The following is a 24,304-nucleotide window of genomic DNA, read 5'->3' as shown; positions in this document are numbered from 1 at the left end:
GACGGTCGCAACGAGCACAAATTCTGTCCTGGATGGCGGCAATGCAACGTATTGCAACACACAATCATTGAATCTAATTCACAATCTCAAAACTCGAATTTCACTCTTTGACACCAATGCATTACTAAATCCCCTTTTTCTATGTTCGAATACGGAATTATTATTATCACGAGTAGTAGTAACTTTTTGATGGCCCTTTCTTTGTTGTTTTACATCGGCCTCATTATAATTGTCGCCGAGCACAGCTTGGTCTAGGACTGGAGAATGTAATGCGACCACAGTCCTGAGTAAAGACGCCCGGTTTTTATTGTTGTGGCTAGTAGCTGCTGTGCTATCCACATTTACAGCCAGTTTCTCACTCCTCCCCTCCCCACGCGTACTCCCATCTCCTGCCTGGCTCCCTCCCGCCCGCCCTCCCACCCCTCTCCCCACCACTGCACACTATGAACAAAACCCGCGACTCCTTGGACGGAGCAGCTGTTTCTGCTCGCAGCACGGTTGACAGCTTAGAGCCTGCATTTATTTGATTATTCCACTTGTTATTGGAGCAGCCTGATCTTTAATTCCACTGCAGGACTAGGGACTGCGCTGAACGGCCACCCACTCAGCCGGCTTGCGCAATCCCCCGTGTCTCTGCTGCCCGTAGCGAGACCTTATTACAATACTCGAGAAAGTCTATCGGCAGCGCGGGGCAAATACGCAGTGACATTGAAAGGATCTCCTCTGTGTGTGTGTATATTATTTTTTATTTTGTGCGGAAACAACAGCGCAGCCACAATTGTTTGGACGACGGAGCTGATCAGCAGGCGGCATGCTTCACGAGGAGGATACGACAGCATCGGAATTGGGACAGCCTCGCGGGAAAGAAGCGCTCTCGGGGCCAGAGCACGGAGGGCTTCAGCTCCAAGAGCTGCAGCCGTCGGCGGGACACCCTCAGCCAAGCCTCGACGACCCTGGACCCGACTCGTGCCCCTACCCAGGTAAGGCAGCCAGCCCAGCTCAGCCCAGCCCAGCCTAGCCACACCAGCCCAACCCAGCCAGCCCTCCTAAACACTTTCATCAAAGTGATTGCCTGCCCAAATGTGCGTTCAGGCGATGCTCATCTCTTGTTTACAGCCTCTCAGCCCGTGGTGGGATGTCCACGTGTCTATTCATAGGACAATCACAAAGTTGTACTCGTTGTTATCGAACCAGGAAGGTAATAGGGTTGCGCGAACCCCCTATCGGGATTTGAACTCGTAACCTTGTGGTTATGATTGCGAGTTGGTGTCTCTACTGCTGAACCATCTCTGGCCAGCCTCTTGAGATACCCAAAAGAAAAAAACATCGGGGACATGTCACGGAAAGAGGAATATCTCACAAAACCAAAAGTATAGATCACTAAATGTTAACGCTTTGTATTGTTATTATGCCGATTGACGGGAAAAAACGGCGCGTTCGATGTTACCCCGGGGGAAGGCGAGCAGATTTCCCAGGACAGCTCCGTCAATGAGGACATCCTCGGGGAATCGGGGACCGAGAGCGACCCTCGTAACCACTGATGCAGATTGCAGAGGTTGAAGCAAATTCTCCAGCCACACACCGAAGCCTATGGGCTAAATATCCCGGCCTACTTGAAAATCAATTGAGGGATTTAACCACTTGCGCGGCGCCACCGTATAAATTTTACAGCCATTGAACACGAGCAAAGTGGCATTGTACCAATAAGTGCACTACTGCCTCTGCGCTAATTAAAATAGTGAATACGTGCATATGTAAGTATCCGCAGGTGATTTCGTTTGGCGATAGATAGGGAAACGGCTCTGTGATCTCACAGTTTTGTATATTTGTGGGATGGAGTGATGGGGATTAGATGGATTGTGGCATCGCGGGACCGCGAGGGATGACAACGACATGTATAAGGGCTTCGTTCCGCAGTGGATAGGACACGGTGGATGAGTTTGATCACGACGATGATGATGATGATCATGATGAGAAAATGCCCGATGAGGAACGCACGTGAACATTATCAGGTTAACATATTTGTAGGTGTGTAACGAAGGTCAATAACACTGTTTTATTTAAATCAACAGAGCTGCTTTACCAGCAATGAACGGGTGCAAGGATAGGCAGGAAACGGAGCATACTGTACCGCTACACACGAAAACAGTGTTGCAATGCCTATTGCATTGCGAAACTTTTGGCTAAGGTTTGTAAGACTTTACAAAACCGTCGGCCAAGACATACAGACACACTTATGACAGCTTGCCGTTCTGTGTCGTTCTAAACAGAGCAACGGTTGAATATCCGACGCTTCACAAATCCGCCCTGACCAATAAACCGCCCCTACACACAACGGTCCGAACGACCACACCCAGAGAGTCGGGCGTTCATGCCACGGTGGCAACTATAATTTTACATCGATGATTACATGTCCCACCTTTTTCACATATTTGCCGACGCGACGAGGGTACAACTCAATTTCTTATTTGTTTTATTTCCATGGTCATACCTCCCCCCCTCCATGGTTTTTATTAATATATTTGTCCGTTATAAACTGAAGCGCTGACAGGTGAAAGACAGTCCCTCTAAATTTTCACGAGTTGCTCAACGGCGTTGGAAAATGCATTCCAGTAAAAAAAAACAATTGGGTGCAATTGTGAACAATAGCCCTATCAGACATTATTATTACATATAATCGGTATCATCATTGGGTCACTGCAGCCCAGAGACTCAGTCTCGTATATCATTTGAGAGCAGAGTTCAAGGGTTGCTCGCCCTTGACCCCAGACACACTTCAGCGGTGTGGTGGAGGTGTAACGCTAATCAGGACCCGATCTGAAAGCATCCGAAGACTCATAACAGCTCGTGCTCAGGCATGAGCCACACGGTGAAGGGTGGGGTGGCCAGCGTTTTTTGTTATACACCCACGACCCCGTGACGAAGGCGATGATTCAGATCCACTTGTAAAAGTTGTCAGATTTCAATGACATTCTCGGCAGTTTGACTTTTACGCTAAAAAGTAACAACGTTGAGAGGAGGATGGGATTGAAGGAAGACTGAAACTTCACTTTCCCATATGCATATTGAGTGACACCCTAGGCTGCACATTGGCCCCCAGATATGCAACGGTGTACTGTGCAGTATTAATCTTCGTATGAAGGCGGGTGGCATGGGATGTTTGGTGAGTGGAGGGACCAAAGCAGATGCCTCTTCTTTCGTAACGTATGTCTTATTTTCTAGATGCGATTTCAACAATTCCATATAACAGTTTGCCTTACAGTATACAACACACGTTTTTATTAATGTTCTCATTGGGAAGCATTTTGACTCTAGATTTGAAGCTTTCGTGACTGCAATGATTCATATTCTTAGGGTTTTTTTCGGTAAAGTCACGTAGAAGGGAAATTATAAAATAACAAAAATATAAAACAATCATTGTTTTTATTAATTTTTTACCTACGTGACTTTACCGAAAAAACCTAAGAATATGAAGCATTTTGACCTCTGTTGCTGAGATTGTCAGTGCTCTCGTTTGTTTTCCGCAATGCCTTATGGTGTTTATTAAGAAATAACATAAGCATGGGAATAGCTGTTGTGGCTGCTGCCTTGGGCAATGTGTGTGTGTGAAGGTTCTCTGAATAGCACCATCACTGCTGGCCCCATATTAAACTGAAACTAAACAAATTTTTTTTTTATTTTGCCAGACGCGACTTGGCCACAATTGATAGCTCAACGAAGTGGCTTATCGTGTGGAAATGTATAGCAGCCAAGTAGTCTGAACGCAAGTTTCTCAATTTTGAGGGAAAACCCAGAGGATCCGGAGAAAAATCCACGCGACCACAGTGAGAGAGAGAGAGACATGCAAACTCTAAATATACAGCAGGCGTCAGGATCGAACCCACGACCTCCTGTATACCAGGCGAGGTAGTTAACATATCCTAGCCACTGTGATGATGATGAGAGAGAGACACGCAAAACTCCAAATATACAGCAGGCGTCAGGATCGAACCCACGACCTCCTGTATACCAGGCGAGGTAGTTAATATATCCTAGCCACTGTGATGATGATGAGAGAGAGACACGCAAAACTCAAAATATACAGCAGGCGTCAGGATCGAACCCACGACTTCCTGTATACCAGGCGAGGTAGTTAACATCTCCTAGCCACTGTCATGATGATGAGAGAGAGACACGCAAAACTCAAAATATACAGCAGGCGTCATGGTCGGGATTGAACCCACGGGCTCCTGTATACCAGGCGAGGTAGTTAACATCTCACCACCGCGGCCGAAGCAGCCAGACTGCACCTGATCTCATCGGCTCTTGTAAGCTGGGCGGGATTTGTTGAGCCTGGATTGTGCTTGGATGAGCGACCACCATTGTGTGTGCAAACGACAGATGCAGTAGGCGTTGTGGGCAGCAGAGGGCAGTGGAGCACAATCCATGTTCGTTTTGCCCCCCCCCCCTCTCCCGCTTATCATCAACCCACACCTACCAGCGTGGTGAAGTATGGCCAATATATCACTTACAGCCCCGCAATGAGTGGGAATGCTCTCATCATTCAGCAGTGGGTTGACAAGAAATAAAAAAACACGGGCCATGCATGGACATCACAGTCTAGAATTGCAAACGCACGAGAGGGCATGATACTTAAAACTTAGCACTTAGTCTTCTTGCTTTCCTGCTTTGAACTGCATGCCACGTTTACAGTCACACAAAACACGCACACACACAGATGCTTCTATAAGTTCATACACATACAGTCGTTTCAGCAGCTTAATAACCAAGTCACGTACTGTATATGAAACTTTGTTACAATGCCAATGATCCTCGAGGGATAAGCCTCAGACACTGTCAATAACTGCGGGAGTTGGACCGGTGGAAGTTGATAAGGATGTTGTGCTGCTTTTGCGGTGACTGCACCAACAGAATCTACATATGGCGCGAAGTGTGATTACACTCGGATGTTGGGAAGGGCACGTGAAGGAATGAAAAATCATAAAGAGACCTTCCGTCTTGTGGAAATCTGTTCTCCTATAACACAGTAACTGCGTTCCGAAGAACGCTTGATGGAAACATCACATTCTAATAAATAATATATAATATAGGGGTATAGAACAGTCCGCGATAACACGTGAGATGCGTAACGCAGGCTGAGCAAAGACTGAGGCGCGTGGGTGGCGTCTGGAAGTATCCAGCAGCATCCCGCCTCGTGTGACGCTGCACCAAGGCAGCCATACGACCGCTTGTTCCTTGCTAGCGCGACGGAGTTCCGTTCGCTCGATCGCGTTATATCCAATTCGCATCCGCGTTGTGAGCGATGTGTTGCCCGATACATTCGTCGCGCTACATCCAATTCGCGTGATGAAAACGCGCGTTATAGGAGAACGGGCTGCACGCTTTAGCCCACCAGCTTTTACTGGGCTATCCAAGCCAAGTAAGCGGACCCCGCAGTGGCTTTGACATTGTGGGTCTCATCAGCTAGAGCCAGGGGCTTGTTTAACAAATGCCACTGGGTTTGCGTTATGCTACTGACAATTTCCCTAAGTTGACTCGACACCAAATGAGGACCTTCGTAAACATCGCCACTAGGGAGACAAAGGCGGCCGGGCGTGGTGCTGGCCACCCACCCCCTCGTGTGCCGTGCCGGCCTTCATAGGTACTCGTTAACAGCACTTGCCCCAACAGTCTGTTAAGGCTATACGGGGGATCTTTGTTTTTGTTATTGGCAAGAGCACCCCATCTGCATTACTACCCAGAGTGTTCCTTAGCAATAGATGCTGATTAATAGAGGCAGTTTAATTCCTGTGGTATTTTCCACGTAATTTGAAAACATTAATTGGCAGGACTAATTACAACTGTTTAGATTGTTTCATAATTAATAATATATGTAATCCTTCCTGTATCCACCAACAGATGATGGCCTCCCACACATCATAGGATTTGTTTGTAATCATACTTCACCATGCTGGTCAGTGTGGGTTGATGAAGCGGTGACGGGGGGGTGGTGAAGGCAGGACTGCTTGCCCCTGATGTTAGCCGTGTGTAGTATTTACATGAACCACGTACATACAACGGTTTACGTAAACATCTATTGACGTTTGCACGCGCAGTCGATGCGTGCATCATGAGGGTTAAAAATGGTCTTCAGCCAATGAATCGATGCGTCATTACGTTCTTAAAGGCCACTGTGAACGCACTCTGAAAGAGAGACCCCTCCTTCCAACCCTGAATAATAACGTTTTATCCCATGCGTTTAGCAGCCGCTGAAAGCTTGTCAGAAGAAGTACATTTTAAAGGGGTAAAGATGGCAACTGCATTGAGCACAAGTGTGCAGGAGAGAGAGAGCGGTTGAAAATCGTTTTCAAGTACGTTTAAAGCATTTGACCAGGGCCTACATTTATCCGTGCGCCGCCATAGATGTCACTGCTTCGGTGCCTTTGTTCTTGAAGGCAGCAGAAGTGCTACATTTGTTTGGTATCTCAATGTTCTTAGCGCTCACCAAAGGTGAACCGCTTTTTGTCCCATTGGCACCAGCTTCCAAGTGTGTGTGTGGTATTGCCTGACACGTGCCTCTTGTCACTGGCCTCTTCATCATCGGCCATGATCAATCCAATGCTGGATAGAGACCTCCACCAAGCCGTCACCACCTGTTGTGAGTCTGCAACAGAGGTCGCAACCGGGTACCCGATACCCGTACCCTACCCGATACCCGGCTACCCGTACCCGGCCAGGTAATGGTACGGGTACCCGTTTGCGACCCTGGTGCGGCCGGATACGGGTACGGGTATGCCGTGAGTCACCGGTGAGTAACCGTTTGTCACTCATTTCGGGTAGGGTACGGGTACGGGTAGCGTACGTGTACCCATACCCGGCCGGGTATGGGGACGGGTACCCGTTTGCGACCCTGGTGCGGCCGGGTACGGGTACGGGTAAGGAATCAAAACCCGTTTGCGACCTCTGGTCTGCAATGGAGTGGTCCGACTCAGCACCTGCACATGAGCCAATGTCCATCGCTGCATCTCCTGGGTGGACATCCCCGTCCACTCGGCACGCCTTCCCGGCTGGACGCCGCTGCACTGGCATCGTCGGGGTATTCGCCTGTGCTGTTGTCTCGCCTCGGTCTGGTCTCACCCACTGAGAACGAGAGCCTCAGAACAGTGCCGGATTATCCTCGTAGCAAAAGTAGCTGCATATGCTACGGGTCCCCGCAATTTTCAAGGGCCCCGCGCTAAAGGCTTTCAAGCTATCAATTCCGGTTCAGTGATTCTGAACTTGCTCTATTACTATAGTACTATACTGCCTTCAACTTTTATGAACGACTGGGTGTTTCATGTTAAGGATTTGTTGTATTATCTGGTCATATAGCAAATGAAAAAATACAATTACTTTACTATGCAAGTAAAAAAAATGTGTTTCAAGTAATCAATTATGTCAGGAAGTGTTTTTACGAGGAGTCTTAGTGAGTGTGCGGCGAGGTTGCTGCCATCGTGTAATGGTCAGCAGACTGGACTTGCAGCGCAGAAGTTGCCGGTTCGTTCTCCTGGCTCGCCAGTTTAAACAGTAACCAAGCTTCTTAAATCCCCCAACTCTGTCCACCCGGTGGTAGAATTGGACGTACCACAGTGAAGTCAAATCGGCAGGTCGCGTATGGCAGAGTGGAGCGTGAGTACCCCCCCCCCCCACTTCTTTCTGGACGTCTGGCCAGCGTCGAAGAGGAGGCCACATTCCCTCTAGGCCGGTGTTTCTCAAACCTTCTTCGCCCATGGGCCACATCAGCCGATGCAAACATTTACACGGACCGCACCGCTCCCACCCTAACCCCTGTTGACAAAACGCATTCACTTCTCTCTAAATGCCATTCATACAAAATTACACATTTCCGGAACATAAATACTTTATTTCTGCAGCTAAAAGGGTGGCTTTTGTAGAGGGGGGAGGGGGAGGTAATTAGATCTTAGGGTAAGTAATGATGATAATAATGATTAACATTTATAAAGCACCCTTAAACAATCGTTATAATCAGGTTAGTCTAATCAGGGTAGTTTACCTAACTTAATTTTTTTCAATGAAATATGATTAAAATATAAATTAATGTCTGACATCTTCTTGGTTCTTTCGGTAAAGTTACGTGACTTTACCGAAAGAACCAAGAAGATGAATCCCTGCAGTCACGAAAGCTTTAAATCGAAATTTAATGTCTGACACAAAAGGTACAAACGTTGTAATTATTGTCCGGATCAACCTGCGTTTGCGTCACAGCCCCGCGGGCCAACCTGGAGGTCTGTCGCGGACCACCGCTGGTGCCGGGACCACACACTGAGAACCACTGCCCTCCTCTAGAGCAGTGGTTCTCAAAGGGTGGTCCACGGGACCACCACATTGGCAGCCACTGACCAGTGGAGGCCCTTCCGCCAGCAGTAGGCGCCAGCAAACAAATAGGAAGCTGCGCTTTGACAGGCCGTGCCATCGTCGCAATTTGGCACGAGGCTTAATTCTATAAAGCCAACGGACGTATTGGCTCGCTGTGCGTGGAGCTTGGTAAATTCTGCACGCTGGAGGTCAGAAGCGGTGACTTGAAAAATTCGCCGTTTTTCACATGTTCGGCACAGTATGTTGATTGATTGTTGCTAAGTTTGAATTTTTGCGGTCGTTTTTTTCTTCTTCTCAGAAATGCATTATAAAGGTTGGTCTTATTAAACTTCAGAAAATATTACAGCAGGACTATTGCTGTGGGCTTGGTCTTGCCGTGGCCTCTTGAGGGATGGTGTTGTTTATAGATTAAGTTCTGTGTTACAACGAGTAAATTCGTTTTTCAAAGTTCTATTAAATGTAGATTATTCATTCATGTGAAAACAATTCTTGCCTTTGTTCCCTGTATACAGGAGAGTAATGTTGTTAGGTAATGTTTGTGTTTATGCAGCTCATTGATGCTGCCATGACATAATCGTTAGCACAATCCAGAGATTGCCGGTTTGGTTCAGTCTGAAGTAGTGGGGCAGCTTCTTAAATCTCCCTGCCTCTCTCCACTCATGAGTATGAAATTATTTGACCAGTTAGTCAATCAGCTGGTCGCCTGTGGTGGGGCAAAGCGTGGGGACTCCCACCTCTTCCAAAATGTCTGACTAGGGTGGGTAGACTTGGCTAAAAGCCCTCTGGAAGGGCCACCATAGAGCCATCTCGAGTGGAGGCCCTTCTGTGTAAGCAGTGGTGGAAGAGAAAACAATAAGCAGGGCTGCACCTTTACACTTTTTTTTATTAACACATCACTTTTCAAACTATATACAGTATTATTATCTTTTTTGACGTGTGAAGTGTGAGATTTTTGGTTGAAAAATGCCAGAGCAATATCTTCTCTTCTTTGGCACTCCCCCGGTCAAGGATAACTTCCTGTATAAACCTCAAGGAACGCGGTCTGCAAAAAGAATACAATAAATTATGACATTTAGAGAAGCCGCATACAAATATTCCTGGGACATTCAAGTTAATCGTGCAACCAGTACGTGCCTTGTTTTAAGCAACAGTATTGTGCTCACATGACTCGTGTGTGTTTTCACTCTCGCAGCTAAAGTCTTCAACAGCAACATGGCAAGGGAGCTGGAATGTTAAAACGCTGAGCCAATGCTAATTCAATCCTTGGTTCGAATCCAGGTTTTAGCAACCCATGATCAAATCGGTCACTCGGGTATAGCGAGGTGATGGTCTCAGCCAAGTCAACAAAGACTGGATTAAAAAATTTAAGTACAACATCAAATTCGGTTTTGAACTTAATTTGGTCAAATTCTAGCTCGGAAAACTACAAATGTTGGTGTGACCATCACGTGACAATCTCTTTAAGACAAACAATATACTATTTTTTAAAATCTAGCAGCAAGTCTGAATATCTATGAGAATGTATTAACAGAAACCTCAACACATTCATGAATAGCACCGCCCCAAAATGTAATAATACAAATATATGAGAGGTGACGTTTTTTGTCTTTTCCGGAAGGGCCCTTCATGATAGCAGGCGAAGGTTCGTAGCGGGTTGTGCTTGTGGACCACCACCAACGCAGCATCACCAAATACGCTTTTCGAAAATTAGATTGATACGTCAAATAACTCTGTTATTTTTGCATTATTTGAAGAATTTGAACAACTTTTTCAACGCTGAAAACAAAACATGATGTGTTGAAGAATGCACTTTGCCTTCGTAATAGTGAGTAAATAGCTCGAAGTATTATCGTAATTCTGTAATCTTATAATCCATTGATTTATTAAACTTCCATTTCCTTAATACTCTTCACTAAAGGAGCAATTTTGTAGCATATCCAACGTTACAACTATTATCTACAAGCAAAGTTGAAAACAAGTTTAACGTCTCGTCATAAGTGCCACGTTTGATCTTTAGTCTGTTGGGACAAAAAAGCCTCAAATATAAACCAATGATGACAATGCACACAACAATTCACGGACCTAAACGACTGTGACTCTAAGGCATGTCGTTCGAAAGCCCGGACGTGGGGGACCTTCAAGTGACACTTTAAAGTCGGTGTGGATTGAACGCTGCACGCTGAATGTTCAACAGCAGTGGGACAATGATGATGCTGACGACGACGACGATGATGATGGTGGTGATAGCCACATTCCAGATGGTGGGGGCTTCCACGGAGAAAGGACACTCGGTAGTGACCATGGTCCTGGACTTTGTTGTCGAGAGGAGGAGGAGGACGAGTAGGTTGTGAGTCACGCTGCTACTGCTGCTGCTACAGATAGTTCCACCGCGAGCTGTAGTGCAGGGGGGCAGTAGAGGAGAGAGATGCGGGGGGCTGCCACGGATAAACGATGGCAGGAAGTGACGTTCTTAGTGTTTGGTGTCGAGAGGAGGAGTAGAAGGTTGTGAGTCGAGCTTTCGAGAATAATAATATGATTACACAATGCATAATAATAATAATAAAAACAGCTGTGGCCGCACTCAAACAAAACGAAAGAGGCATATTAAAACAACGCTGAGGAATCACGTGTTAATGAAAACAAACGTGCGGGTTACTATGCCTAAATCTGTTACGTAAGTGTGAAATAGCATACTTTGTGAGCAAATAGCTTTTTGCCAAAACTGCACCCGCTCCATGCCTGCCAGATAGTAATAACAATAGAACCAGCGCTTAATGAGGACCCGTGGAAGTTAATTGCTATGGAATAAAACGATTGCAAAGCCAATTCAAACCATCATTCTCATCCAGACTCAAGCCTCCAAGTAAAGATGTTGCTTCCTGCCCTCGGCAACATATCTGTGGGGATCACGCACGCAGACGCGATTTTTTATTCTTGTTTTTCAAAACGGTGCGTGCTCTTTAAGCCGGAAGGAAATGTTGCTAATCAACTCTATTGTTTAAGAACATTTTGCCGGCGCCAGCCTAATGAATGTTTACATCTGAGGCAATCGCAGATGCCCATTAACGTGTTTGAATCATTGCGCGTGCCATTCTATGGTCGAAGTGTGCAAAAATTACCGGACGACGATTAATTTGCACACCAACATAATCGCCGCTTAATTAAATCTCATCGATGTTAACATGTTTCTTTTACTCATCTAAGACAAATCATTTTAGTTTTTTTTTATCAGAGCGTTATATTTTTTTAGCAAACAAAAGACAAAGATCGCCCGTATAGCCTTTACCAAACTGCCGGGGCAAGTGCTGTCCGCAAGCACCTATGAAGGCCGGCACCACACACGAAGGGGTGGGTGGGCCAGCTCCACGCCTGCCCAATGTTTTCCTCCCCAGCGCCAATGTTCACGCACCCACACACAAGCTATTAATTGAAGGCTAAGTGGACATAGGGCAGCCATAGGCCCGGTTCAGATATTCGTAACCGATATTTGCCAAGAGCAGGAATCGAACTCGGGCAGCCAGGTTCGTAGCGCAGCGGCGAATCAATACACTCTCCTCCGTACGTGCAAACGCATATACACACAACACACGCACACACTCTAGAGTTTGCCAAACGCTAATGGAATTGGCCAAACATCCCAGAAGTCTTGAGGCTCAGCGAGGCTACATTGTGTAATAATATTAATAATAAATGTCCGTCCTTTGGCAATCCTCTCCTGGATGAAGGCCTTCCCATGCTATGTCGGTCTTGGGGACTGAACATATTTCGCCCATGTTGGTCAAATCATGTTGGCGAAGGTTGTGGGGGAAGACAGGCGACGATATCTGGTGTCACTCGGCACTGATGTTCCATGGCTGGGAATCAAACTTGGATCACCCGAGCTGACGGTCCAGTATGCCAGCATGCTTTCTCAATAGCGTGGCATTAATAATTAATTACATTGATACAAAATATATGTGAGCATAAAGAGTTGGAAAATAAGTAGTAGTGATAACATAAGAGAAACCCAAAATCCTGGTAGCATTGTGCTGTCCATGTTCGGAAGACTCTGTATCATCTCTGAGAAAACCCCTGCTTTCTGTGTGTTTGAGAAACGATTGTGAAACTCATTACGTGTTCAGAAAAACGATGTAAATGTGTGTGATGCCTGCCATATGTGCCCGGATATTGAGAACGATGAGTGAGCTATGCCCCATTTGTGCTCACTACTGCAGTTTCAAAAGAAATGTTTCTCTTAAATATAATGAATACGTTAATAGTTAATGATTGTATACAATATTTACATGCAGGGGATAAAAACAACAATTCAGAATACATTCAATCATTATTTATTTGCTACTGCCGGGGAGAGAGTTATTTGCTTGATTAACTTTTGGCAATGATCTTTTAAACCAACAACGCACTCTGCATTTCCATTTGGAACATCTGTCGCATGGCCTTTGATATAATTCAACACACAGGCTCGATCTGCTGACCTGCATTGTCTCATAGATAGGAACACCAGATGGCCACTTGAGGATGTGTGCAGAGTGTTTAGTTCTCTAGCCGCATGGTATTGCACATCCCTCCGATAGCCCTCTGTCCACCCGACTCTCCCGTCACGACTGGGCCCTCCAGGTTTGGAAGTGAATGGAAATCGAGGAGCCACACGGGCAGTCCATGGTGCCAGAGCAGAATTAGCTGCCGTGGTTTGGTGGCGGTCACTCTTACAAATTAGACTATCCTGGTCTCTTGAGATATCACCCCGGGTCAACAAATGCAACTTGATTTACGCCAACAAACGTATTTAGAGTTGCCCGTATCTGTACAGTACAGGGACTTCTCTACTTATGAACATTCGACTTACGTACTTTCAGATATACGAGCAAACCTGTCCGTATGTCTAGTTGCCTGTTCAGACCGAGAGTCGGTGGTGGCATCTATATCTGCAGCACGTGAAGAACCAGTGGCATCGACATCTGGAGAACATGAAGAACCAGTGGCATCGACATCTACAGAACGTGAATAAGCAGTGGCATCTACGTCTGGAGGACATGAAGAACCAGTGGAATCTACATCTGCAGAACACAAAGAACCAGTGGCATCTACATCTGGAGAACATGAAGAACCAGTGGCATCGACATCTACAGAACGTGAATAAGCAGTGGCATCTACGTCTGGAGGACATGAAGAACCAGTGGCATCTACATCTGCAGAACATGAAGAACCAGTGGCATCTACGTCTGGAGGACATGAAGAACCAGTGGAATCTACATCTGCAGAACACGAAGAACCAGTGGCATCTACATCTACAGAACGTGAATAAGCAGTGGCATCTATGTCTGGAGGACATGAAGAACCAGTGGTATCTACATCTGCAGAACATGAAGAACCAGTGGCATCTACGTCTGGAGGACATGAAGAACCAGTGGCATCTCCATCTGGAGGACATGAAGAACCAGTGGCATCTCCATTTGGAGAACATGAAGAACCAGTGGCATTGACATCTACAGAACGTGAAGAACCAGTGGCATCTACTTCTGCAGAACGTGAAGAACCAGTGGCATCTACATCTGGAGAACGTGAAGAACCAGTGGCATCTATGTGTGGAGGACATGAAGAACCAGTGGCATCTACATCTACAGGAGATTATACAACTTTTAAAGCCATTCCCCATATTTAGTGTACGGGCCCTACAATATGTTTGGAATCGACAGGGGTAAAGTTGGACTTACCAACAAATTGACTTACGAAAATACCTCTGGGAATCTAACTAGTTCGTATATAGAGGAGTCCCCGTTCAATGCATGGCAAATACAAACATCTTCGTATAACTCAAGTTGTGCCATGTAAAGTGGTTACCAACAAGTCAAACATTTCGTCTGGACATTTTCTGAAGGTGGCTCAAATGTTCGAATCCATCTCTCTGTGCTCGGAGCTCGTGACAGGAGGTCCGTTATTCAACATCCTGTTCTAAAGGTAGACGTTCCTACAACCCCAACATTATTCTTACCAGTGTCCTTTCTCTAATGGCCACCTTAATGGGTCATTTCATTACTGCTCACCCGGGGCTCCTCGTTAAGCTGGAATGGGCCTGTTTCCTGCACTCAACAACAAATGGGCCAACACTAAACCTTATAGTTGAGAGCCACTGAGTCGAGTCGTAACAAGGCGTGTCATGATTCATTCCCATCCCCCATATCGATTTGGTTAATTGTTACAATCCACGATTCATGATTCAATTCAAGGTGGATTATTTTTGTCTTGTTTTTACTGTCTCGTTTGTATTGCTGCTCGAATTGTTTGCCGTCTCGTTTACACGGTTGTAGATCTACGATCTCAGCTCAGTCAACGATAACTGGAGAGCATGAGAGCCCAGCATTATACTATGAGATCTCTTTTACCAGTGGCAAAAGAGATCTCATAATGTAAATGCTTACCCCGAGCTCTCAATACTCCGATATTGCACTGTGTTTGAGTTGTACGCCTTCTGGTGTCATCTGGTCCAACACCAATGGGGACTAGGCTCTAAAGAAAGCCGTCTCGGGTGTGGACCAATCAACTTCAAGGACAGTGCATATTATTATCTTTATCAGAGTTGCTTCTTTTTGTTTGCTTTTTTGACTACTTGTGTTGTGGTTATTGCAAACATGATGCCTTGAATAAAGGTGTCAGTTTTGTACCAGTTTAAAAGGGTAAAAACCTACTACTATAGCCCAGCATTACACATGCGTTTGCACTTGATTTGACTGAATTCAAGCCCTGATAATTAGAAAATATCAGTGTGACCGTCATTTGACAAATAGTCTCATGGCAGAGTGTGTGTAAAATTGCAAACCCTGGTTGCTGTGCAAATGATAAAATGGCCACTTGGAGGATTTTTATGGAGATGTCCTATGAGATATATGCTCCATCAGCCGTGCTCTGACTCACAAGGCACACTGCTTTTCGATTTATTCAAATGAATTATTTGTCTCATAACATGTAGCAGCTCGCACAATAAGCATAAATTGCTGTATCAGCTTTCCAAATTGACTCATTGCTTTTTGATTTGATGTCAATAGCACGTTTTTTACACAAATTCCTGAGCCAAATCATGAACTGTGACAATTAATTAAATCACCGAGTAGGAGGTGGTAGAGATGGGTGTATTGTGCCCCTTATAGTAAGCACCCTTCAACACATCCATTACACTTTAAAGACAAGCATGTGATACCATGCGTATAATGTAAACATAGATTAGATATTATATTCCCTTTGCTCTTCAAATTCCTTGGAATTTTGGGCCATTGTTGTTCCCTTCACAGATATCTCCTGACGGTTGTCAGAATCAGAATATGTATTTATCCTGGAGAAATCCGATGAGCAATATGAAGTTGTTTTGCACAGATGTCAAGTAGGTGTGGGTCATGAGGTTACAACAACAAACAACATGGGACCTTTTTTGCCAGCATCCAAATATAACAATAGATTTTACCCTTTCTGGCATTAAAACAGTTGTGTTAAGATGTTAAAACACCAAACAGAAACCTTTTACAAGGAATCCTGTCTGCATCAACCATGCAAATAAAAAAACATGCTCTGATAAGATATGATGGATTTGAAACCGATGTTCACCATTAATTCCTTGAAAAAGGATTCTGTTTGCTGTTTTAACATCTTAACACAACTGTTTTATTGCCAGAAAGGGTAACGCATATTGTTAAACAACAAACAACACCAAAAATACCATTGGAGTGCAAAGTATAGGAAAGGTAAGCAAATCACTAAAGATAAATACAATAGATAACGTTAATAAGTTCAAATTGCATATGTACACCAATTCCCAAGGTTGGGTAAGGCAGCGAAACAACAGAAAAAAACAGGACCAGATCACACCAAGACAAGATGTCTTTCCACTTCTAGATTTGAAGCTTTCGTGACTGCAAGGATTCATACTCTTAGGTTTTTTCGGTAAAGTCACGTAGGTAAAAAATAAAATTAAATATAATAAAAGTAAAATAAAAAATCACGACGTTTCGGAGGCAACACAAGCTTCTGTCTTCAGGTGGAACCGTCACGGCACGATTGCTGTATCAAGTAAAGAATTAAAATAAATAAAAATAAAATAAAAATCACGACGTTTCGGAGGCAACACAAGCTTCCGTCTTCAGGTGGAACCGTCACAGCACGATTGCTGTATCAAGTACTTTACAAGTACTTTACTTGATGCAGCAATCGTGCTGTGACGGTTCCACCTGAAGACGGAAGCTTGTGTTGCCTCCGAAATGTCGTGATTTTTTATTTTACTTTTATTGATTTTAATTTTATTTTATACCTACATGACTTTACCGAAAAAACCTAAGAGGATGTCTTTCCACTTCTCTCTGTCCATCGTTGCGTCATGCAATTGGTCGCCGCGGTGGCGAGATGTTAGCTCCCTCGCCTGGTATGCAGGAGGTTGTGGGTTCGATCCCGATCCCGATCCCGACCCTGACGCCTGTATATTTGGAGTTTGCACGTTCTCCCTGTGGTCGCGTAAATTTTCCCCCAGGTCCTCCGGTTTTTTCCCCCTCCAAATTTAGAATCAACATCATGCCTTTCGATTATTTGGCTGTTATAAATGTCCACATCACCTCGTCGAGCAATCATTTGCGATAGCCATGTCTCCTTCTGCAGAAAGAGCCATGTAGCTCGGTGGGCCTTGCCTGGTGAAATAAAAGTTTTAGCTTAGCTTCAGATCGCTCGCACCCCGTCCACTGTTTGATATTTGACGTCCTGTCAGAGCATGCTCGTCACCCCCACTCCACCACCCCAAGGACCTTCCTAGTTTTCCCTCCATTACCGCACGGTCACCGTTCATCCTTGCCAACATGTCCACAATATTTCAGTTTCCCGTACTCGATCCCTGCTTTGGTGGTCTTGACCTGACGTAATATATGTGATATTATCTTACGTATACTGATTAACCTTCAAAATATGACGTTCAAGATGGTCTTATTGGTCGTAACTTGAAGCTATAAAGCAATAACAAAAACCCTATTAATCACGTGGCTTTTTTATGATAGTGATATTTTATGTTTTATAGGGCGTCATTAATGCAAATTGCATCTCGAAACGCTGCTAATTGTTATTAAATGCATGTTTGACATTGACAAGGAAGACACGTGTGCATTTAATGTCAAGAAATTGAAGAAAACGGACGTATTTAAAATTAGTGATTTGCTTTTACCTGCTATAGCGTTACTACTGTGTAGGTGCCCTCAGTTATGTTGTATACCTCTCGAATATATTTACGGATTGCACAGCCCGGAAATACTCCAGAAAGCGTGAATATATATGGTTTTTGTTTATTCGTAATTCAAACGTGATCTTAATTTACATATTGAACACCTTGAGCATGGCTTAGCATTCAATGTAAGACGATGATAATGCATTAATAACACATCTGGGAGTAGAATTACGAGCTCGTGTTGTTTTCCAGGTGTAACTTGCGTGGCTGCTCACTCAGCAGCATGTTAAATGGTACTTTCATCATTTAAACACTTTTTTTGCTTTGGTGGTCCTAAAGCAATGGTCAGTCACACTCACCTCCTGATGTTCACCGACACAACTGCCAGTGTCTGCGGATCTGTTATTGCCTCTCACCATGTGAATGTGATACGACTAATTGAATGCAGCTGGTGCTTGACATTGTTGTTTGCGTTGTACTGGCTCGAAATTGTTTTTAAAAACTTGGGAAATGTTCGCTGTACACAGTGGCACTCGAACGCTGTCACGGGGCAATGATAGCACACTGGACTTGCAATCAAGAGGTCATACATTCGATTCTAACCCCCAGTGCAGCCGTTGAAACAAAGGAAAGTTCCTTCAGTGCCCCCCTGCTCAACCCCTGACTGGTCGACCCAGCAACGCCATTGGGCACAACCACAGTTAGTCGACTGGCAGGTCACGTGTCGTGGAGTGACGCGTGGCTACTCCCATCTCCCATCGGTGTGAAAAGGGAGGCCAACATATCTTCTAGACGGGCTCTCCAGAGCTTCATCGAGTGAAGATGAATTCTGACAGCAGTGGCTTGGCAGGTGAATTGGATGGCCGTAGCATTACCTCGCTTTTTATTATTATACATTGACACAAAGGACATGCCACTGTGTTCCTACTCGTTGAGCACAACCAACCGCCCCCCCCAAGTTCTGCACAAAATCCCCAGACAACCTTCACTCATGCGAAGGTTACTCCTACTCAACGGCTGCCTGTGTCATCTGGAGAAAAAAAATACTAAAACCCTTTCTCTGTTCAAATCCGAGGTCAAGACCTTGCTCTTGTAGCCCCCCTGTGACTGATTGGCTCTCACGCTGATTGGCTTTCATTCACATCTTTACATCCTCTATTCTTCCATGATTGGTAGCCCAATCTTCAATGCCCCCTAAAAAGGTCAGTAAAAATGACAGTATCTCGATGCACATTTTTCCCATATGTGCATCTTTTTCTAGCTGTGGTCACATTAAGACACTTTAATCAGCTTCATCATCTATCTGATCTATCCACTGCTGGATGAAAGCATCCCCAAACCAGCGCTATATGTTATGGTCTTACGATGCAACAAGTGTCTACTTGATTGAAAGCTTTCGTGACTGCAGGGATTCATATTCTTGGTTCTTTCGGTAAAATCACGTAGAAGGGAAATAATAAAATAAAATAAATATGATTTTATTATTGTTTTATATTTATTAAAAAATATTTTTTAGTTATTTATTTTTATTAATATTATTTTATTATTTCCCTTCTACGTGACTTTACCGAAAGAACCAAGAATATAAGTGTCTACTTACAAACTGATGGAATTGTCCCATCTCTGCAGTAAATATCCTCTCAAACGCATTTCCTCCACGCTCCTTTGGCTGCCACTCATTGGTTAGTCTCAACCACTGGCCATCAACCCTCTGAGCGATGTGTTCCTGCCCAATTATTTTTCGTAGCAGTCGGTATCACGTCTCCAACTCGTGTATTTTCTCCGATCCATGTGTTCCGCCTCTTAGTTTGGTGCAACTCCAAGTTGTCATCTCTCGGAGTTTATTTTGACACTTTTCAGCTTTCTGTCCTCCTAGTGGCGGTTGTGTTTTACCATTTAGCTTTGATTCCTTCTGCTTATCGCCCTGGGTGTTTCCAGTATCTTGTAAGGATTCCGATTTAAAGCTTTCGTGACTGCAGGGATTCATCTTCTTGGTTCTTTCGGTAAAGTCACGTAGAAGGGAAATAATGAAATAATATATACAAAAAAATTAATGTTTTCTTTTTATTATTTTATTATTTCCATTCTACGTGACTTTACCCAAAGAACCAAGAAGTTGCAAGGATTCGTTGAACCGTTGAGTGAAATAGATTATTGTGCTGAGGATACGTTGCATCGAATGAGGGCTGTTAGAGGCAACCGGTTTACATTCACATCCCTTGTATGTAATTGATTCACGTGACCTAAGCAGCTACGAGAGGTGCTACATTCACCACAGTGATACATTTTTGTTGTATATACGTCCATTGAATCGTGGCCATGGATTTTGACGATGCATCAAATCGGCGACAACGTGGCAAGAGCAAGTGAATCGAATAGCGCAGTGCAGCAGTCACGTTTACCGAATTGTAAAGAGGCATTAGGTGAGACTCTGCATTGCCAAGAGAGTGCAATGTGGTGTCGTGTGCCACACATTGTGTACCAGTGGTGAGCTACACATCAGAAACTTGGGCCGTGACAACAAGGGATGGAAGTCAAGTGCACGAAGCAGAATTGAGGTTGTCTGACAAACAGGAAGGAACTCAGTGAAATGTGAAGTAAAATAATAGTTTGCAGTTGAAGAAAGCTCTATGAGTGCCTATATTGAATTGGTAGGAACATTAGAATATAATGGGGAACACACCATGCTGTTAAACAGGATCCCCCTCAAGCGGAAATACGCGGGGGGGGGGGGAGCAAAGGGGGCACATCCAAGCAAGAAATGGAGTGAAGTGCCGAGGAAGGACGTGGCAGGTAGCGGAGAGAACTGGAGAGTGGTGGAGGTCGAGTCAGGATGAAGGGAATGCGCACATCAACAGAGCCAGCGACACGCCTACACAAAGGAGGAATGACACGTGATGATGATATGAAGAATCATTCTAGGATTTACCCTTTCTGGCAATAAAACAGGTGTTTAAGATGTTAAAATACTAAATAGATACATTTAGGGTTGTGGTAGTGATAGGGGTTGGGGCAGTGATAGGGGTTGGGGCAGTGATAGGGGTTGGGGTAGTGATATGGGCTGCGATAGTGATAGGGGTTGGGGTAGTGATAGGGGTTGGGGCAGTGATAGGGGTTGGGGCAGTGATAGGGGTTGGGGTAGTGATATGGGCTGCGATAGTGATAGGGGCTGGGGTAGTGATAGGGGTTGGGGTAGTGATATGGGCTGCGATAGTGATAGGGGTTGGGGTAGTGATAGGGGTTGGGGTAGTGATATGGGCTGCGATAGTGATAGGGGTTGGGGTAGTGATAGGGGTTGGGGTAGTGATATGGGCTGCAATAGTGATAGGGGTTGGGGTAGTGATAGGGGTTGGGGTAGTGATATGGGCTGCAATAGTGATAGGGGTTGGGGTAGTGATAGGGGTTGGGGTAGTGATAGGGGTTGCGGTAGGCCTGGTCGTAGCTGGGGGGGGGCAAGGGTAGGGAGGAGCAGTCGGATGGGCGAGAGGAAAAGAGATGGGGGCTAATAGTAGGTTTTTTACCCTTTTAACTGGTACAAAACTGACACCTTTATTCAAGGCATCATGTTTGCAATGACCACAACACAAGTAGTCAAAAAAGCAAACAAGTGAGATGGGGGCTGTTTTAGGGGAGGAGTGGCAGCACGTGAGTGAAGGTGATGGTTTTACGTGCGGTGGGAGTTTTTTCCGGTGAATGGGAAGCAAAAAGGCAAAAGTCACTGGAGCTTGACTGGACGCAGGGCGCGAGGGAGGCACAGACCGGGACATTCGAGATTGGGAGCATCGTGGACGGAATGGGAGAGAGTGAGGTAATCAGATCACAAGGGGCGTGAATTGTTACATGACTACTCGACACCGTTCACCCTCCCCAAAACCGTCAAATTGACAAAATTGGTATTTTAGATCTTGTCTCTTGGATTTCTCTTCACTTGATACAGTAAATTTGGCTGTGACGGTCCCACCTGAAGACGGAGATTTGTGTTGCCTCCGAAACGTCGTGATTTAATTGAGTTATTTTCATTTATTATTATTATTTTACTTAATTTGCCCCAAAAATGGGCAGTGACTATGACTTGATTGCTTACATCTGATTTATTTTATAGGGTAGGTATAACAATGACAATGTAAAATGCGCTTGATTAACAGTGGTGTTCATAATAAGATCTTACTCTTTGGTAATTTCAGATCATTTTAATCAGTCAAAATATATTGCCTGTATTTATGTTCGAATTACACATACTGTGCATTGCATGTGATTGTACAAACGCATACTTGCAGTGGTAGCCAAGGAATGGAGCGTCCGCTAATGAGATTGAACAATTAAATCCGGTAAAACTCATAAAGTAATACGTTTTGATGGTTTGGGGAGGCCTTCATCCAGCAGTGGATTGACCATGGCTGATGATGGTGGTGATAATGCATTGTATTGGATTCTATCAAGGCCGTAGCCATGGAATCAACATTGGGGGGGACCAAATCTTTCAGGGTCTCTGGGGGTCCCAACCCAGAAAAATATCTAAATTTGAAAACTCATTTCCTGCCTAAAATATTTAAAAAATTCACTAACACATGGCATAGACTTTTTATTTATTTTTTACAATGTCTAATAGTGTATTGTATTACACTGTTCTGTTTTTACTTTTTTTTACCATTTCTTGTTTCATTGTATGTAATGGCAGAGATTAAGGATTAATAAAGTACAACCATAACCACAATCATATAAACAGATATCTATGCATTGATTTATATGAAGACAAGTCCAGATATTGTGGCCAAGGTTTAGCAAATTGTTTTTATTTACATAGCATAGCAAATTTTTTTATAGCAATATATTGGGGGGGAAATTTTAAGCATATTTGAATATTGTTCCCCCCAATATATATTATAATTACGGCCTTGCTTTCTATAGAATCCTTAAGATGCATTAGACGTGTATGGTCATTACTAAAGTGGTACATTAATTTATAATTTTCACATTAATTTTCTTTCTGTCAAAATATTAAATTATCTTTGGTGAATAATCAGTATTATTTAGAAGTTTGGCGGATTGATGATTTATTCAAATTCCGTGATTACCGAAAAATATAAATAATTGGGTTCGAGCAGTGTGTATTCCAAATTGGTTTTTACACTTTTCATCTGGAGTTTTTTTTTACGAGGTACAAAATTTTTTTTTTGCAAGCGAAATACAGTCGGGCAAAATAGTGCACCTTTTCTCATGTGAAATATAAAATATCTGCTTAAAATAGTTACATTTTTTAGGTCTTCCGTTTTTTTTCATACTCAGACCTTTCATTATTACAAAAATGAACAAAATCTCTTCAAAGTAAATTTAACACTTACTGCCAGATTCTATCCTACCTTCAAATGACCTTGCTGAATGTATTACTTTTCCAATTGTGTTATTATCATCCTTCCAAGTGTGTTAACTGCATACTGAAACTTTTTATGGCAGGGCTGTAGAATAGCGCAGATATTACCACAACCACAGGCATCTTGTTCCTATTAATTCAGCTTGAGTCTCTGCATGTGCTTGCCATGGAAGACCGTTGAGCGTAATGATTTGCACTGTTTGAGCTGTTGCCATCAGGCAGACGATTCAGATCAGTCAAAACAAGGACAAACAGATTCAAACTGAGCTTTTATCCTACAGCGATCACCACACTCAATAATGTTAATTAATTATTAAGTAATAGTATTTTCAATTGACTGTGAAATAGAGATGTGCAATGACAAAATGTAACCTTATGTGGGTATGTGGGTATACTTGGGCTGTTTTTATATATAGTATAAATTGATTATCTTTCATTTAATTTTATTTTTATTTTCTTGTTTTATTTAATTTAAATTTATGAATGATGCCCTGACTGGTGAGCATTTTAAATTTCGTTGTACTGGTGACAATGACAATAAACGATCTATCTATCTATTATAGGGCACGAGCTTAAATGCCTCGGCAAACTCAAAGTGCCTTATGTCACCAACCATTCCCGTGCCCTGCTGCAGTCTCGCTAAGGGACCCCCCCCCCCGTCACAGTGGCAGCTGTCCCTGTGCAACACGAGGAGTCAGCAGCACCGACCTGCTCATGAGCATTTATTCTTTCTGCACTCGACCATTGAATGTGACGTGCTCCTGTGCCGGCTGCAATGTGCACTGATGACGATTGCTTGTGTTGCGGTCGAAACGTCGTGATCTATTTTATTTTATTTTTATACCCCACGTGACTTTACCGAAAGAACCAAAGAGTATGGATTACTGTAGTCACGAAAGCTTAAATCAAGAAAAAAAAGAGTATAAAAATAGATGTATTGATTGACGTGGAATGCATAGCGAGTATCATCGCCGCTGAGCCAATTGTGAAAATCATTGTATGAGGTACATCTGCAGCCCTGAGATTCCTTTGTCATGTCACTGCTGGTGGAAGAGGCTCCACTAGGAGCTCTAGGTAACTCATCTTGAGTGTACATTGGCCTACTCTTCCACACTGGCCAGACATCTTGGAAGGGGTGGGGGCACCCACACATTACCCCACCACACACGACCTGCCGATCAGCTAACTGTGGTGCACACCTTTAAACCGCCGTGTGGACGGACTGGATTGAATAATGATACAGTGATACAGCAATCGTGCTGTGACGGTTCCACCTGAAGACGGAAGCTTGTGTTGCCTCCGAAACGTCGTGATTTTTTTTTTATTAATTTAAAAAAAATTTCCTACGTGACTTTACCGAAAAAACCTAATAATTTGAATCCTTGTAG

The 24,304-nt window shown here is 44.1% G+C and overlaps 1 protein-coding gene across 2 annotated transcripts in view; it reads left to right on the top strand.

The window, feature by feature from the left end:
- The first annotated feature begins 441 nt into the window (after window positions 1–441).
- Window positions 442–24,304, top strand: part of ANO4 (anoctamin 4) — a 167,258-nt gene continuing 143,395 nt past the window's right edge. Inside the window, exon 1 of one of the 2 annotated variants that reach the window (XM_078601492.1) lies at window positions 442–980. In XM_078601492.1, coding sequence (XP_078457618.1) covers window positions 812–980 — 169 coding nt within the window. In that variant the 5' untranslated portion in view covers window positions 442–811. The remainder of the gene's footprint in view (window positions 981–24,304) is intronic. The other variant, XM_078601491.1, reaches the window with a different exon arrangement.

The sequence above is a fragment of the Lampetra planeri genome, chromosome 16 (genome assembly GCF_965212315.1).
Source record: "Lampetra planeri chromosome 16, kcLamPlan1.2.h2, whole genome shotgun sequence".
NCBI classification, from domain to species: Eukaryota; Metazoa; Chordata; class Hyperoartia; order Petromyzontiformes; family Petromyzontidae; genus Lampetra; species Lampetra planeri.
This window is presented reverse-complemented; position numbering and strand designations above follow the sequence as displayed.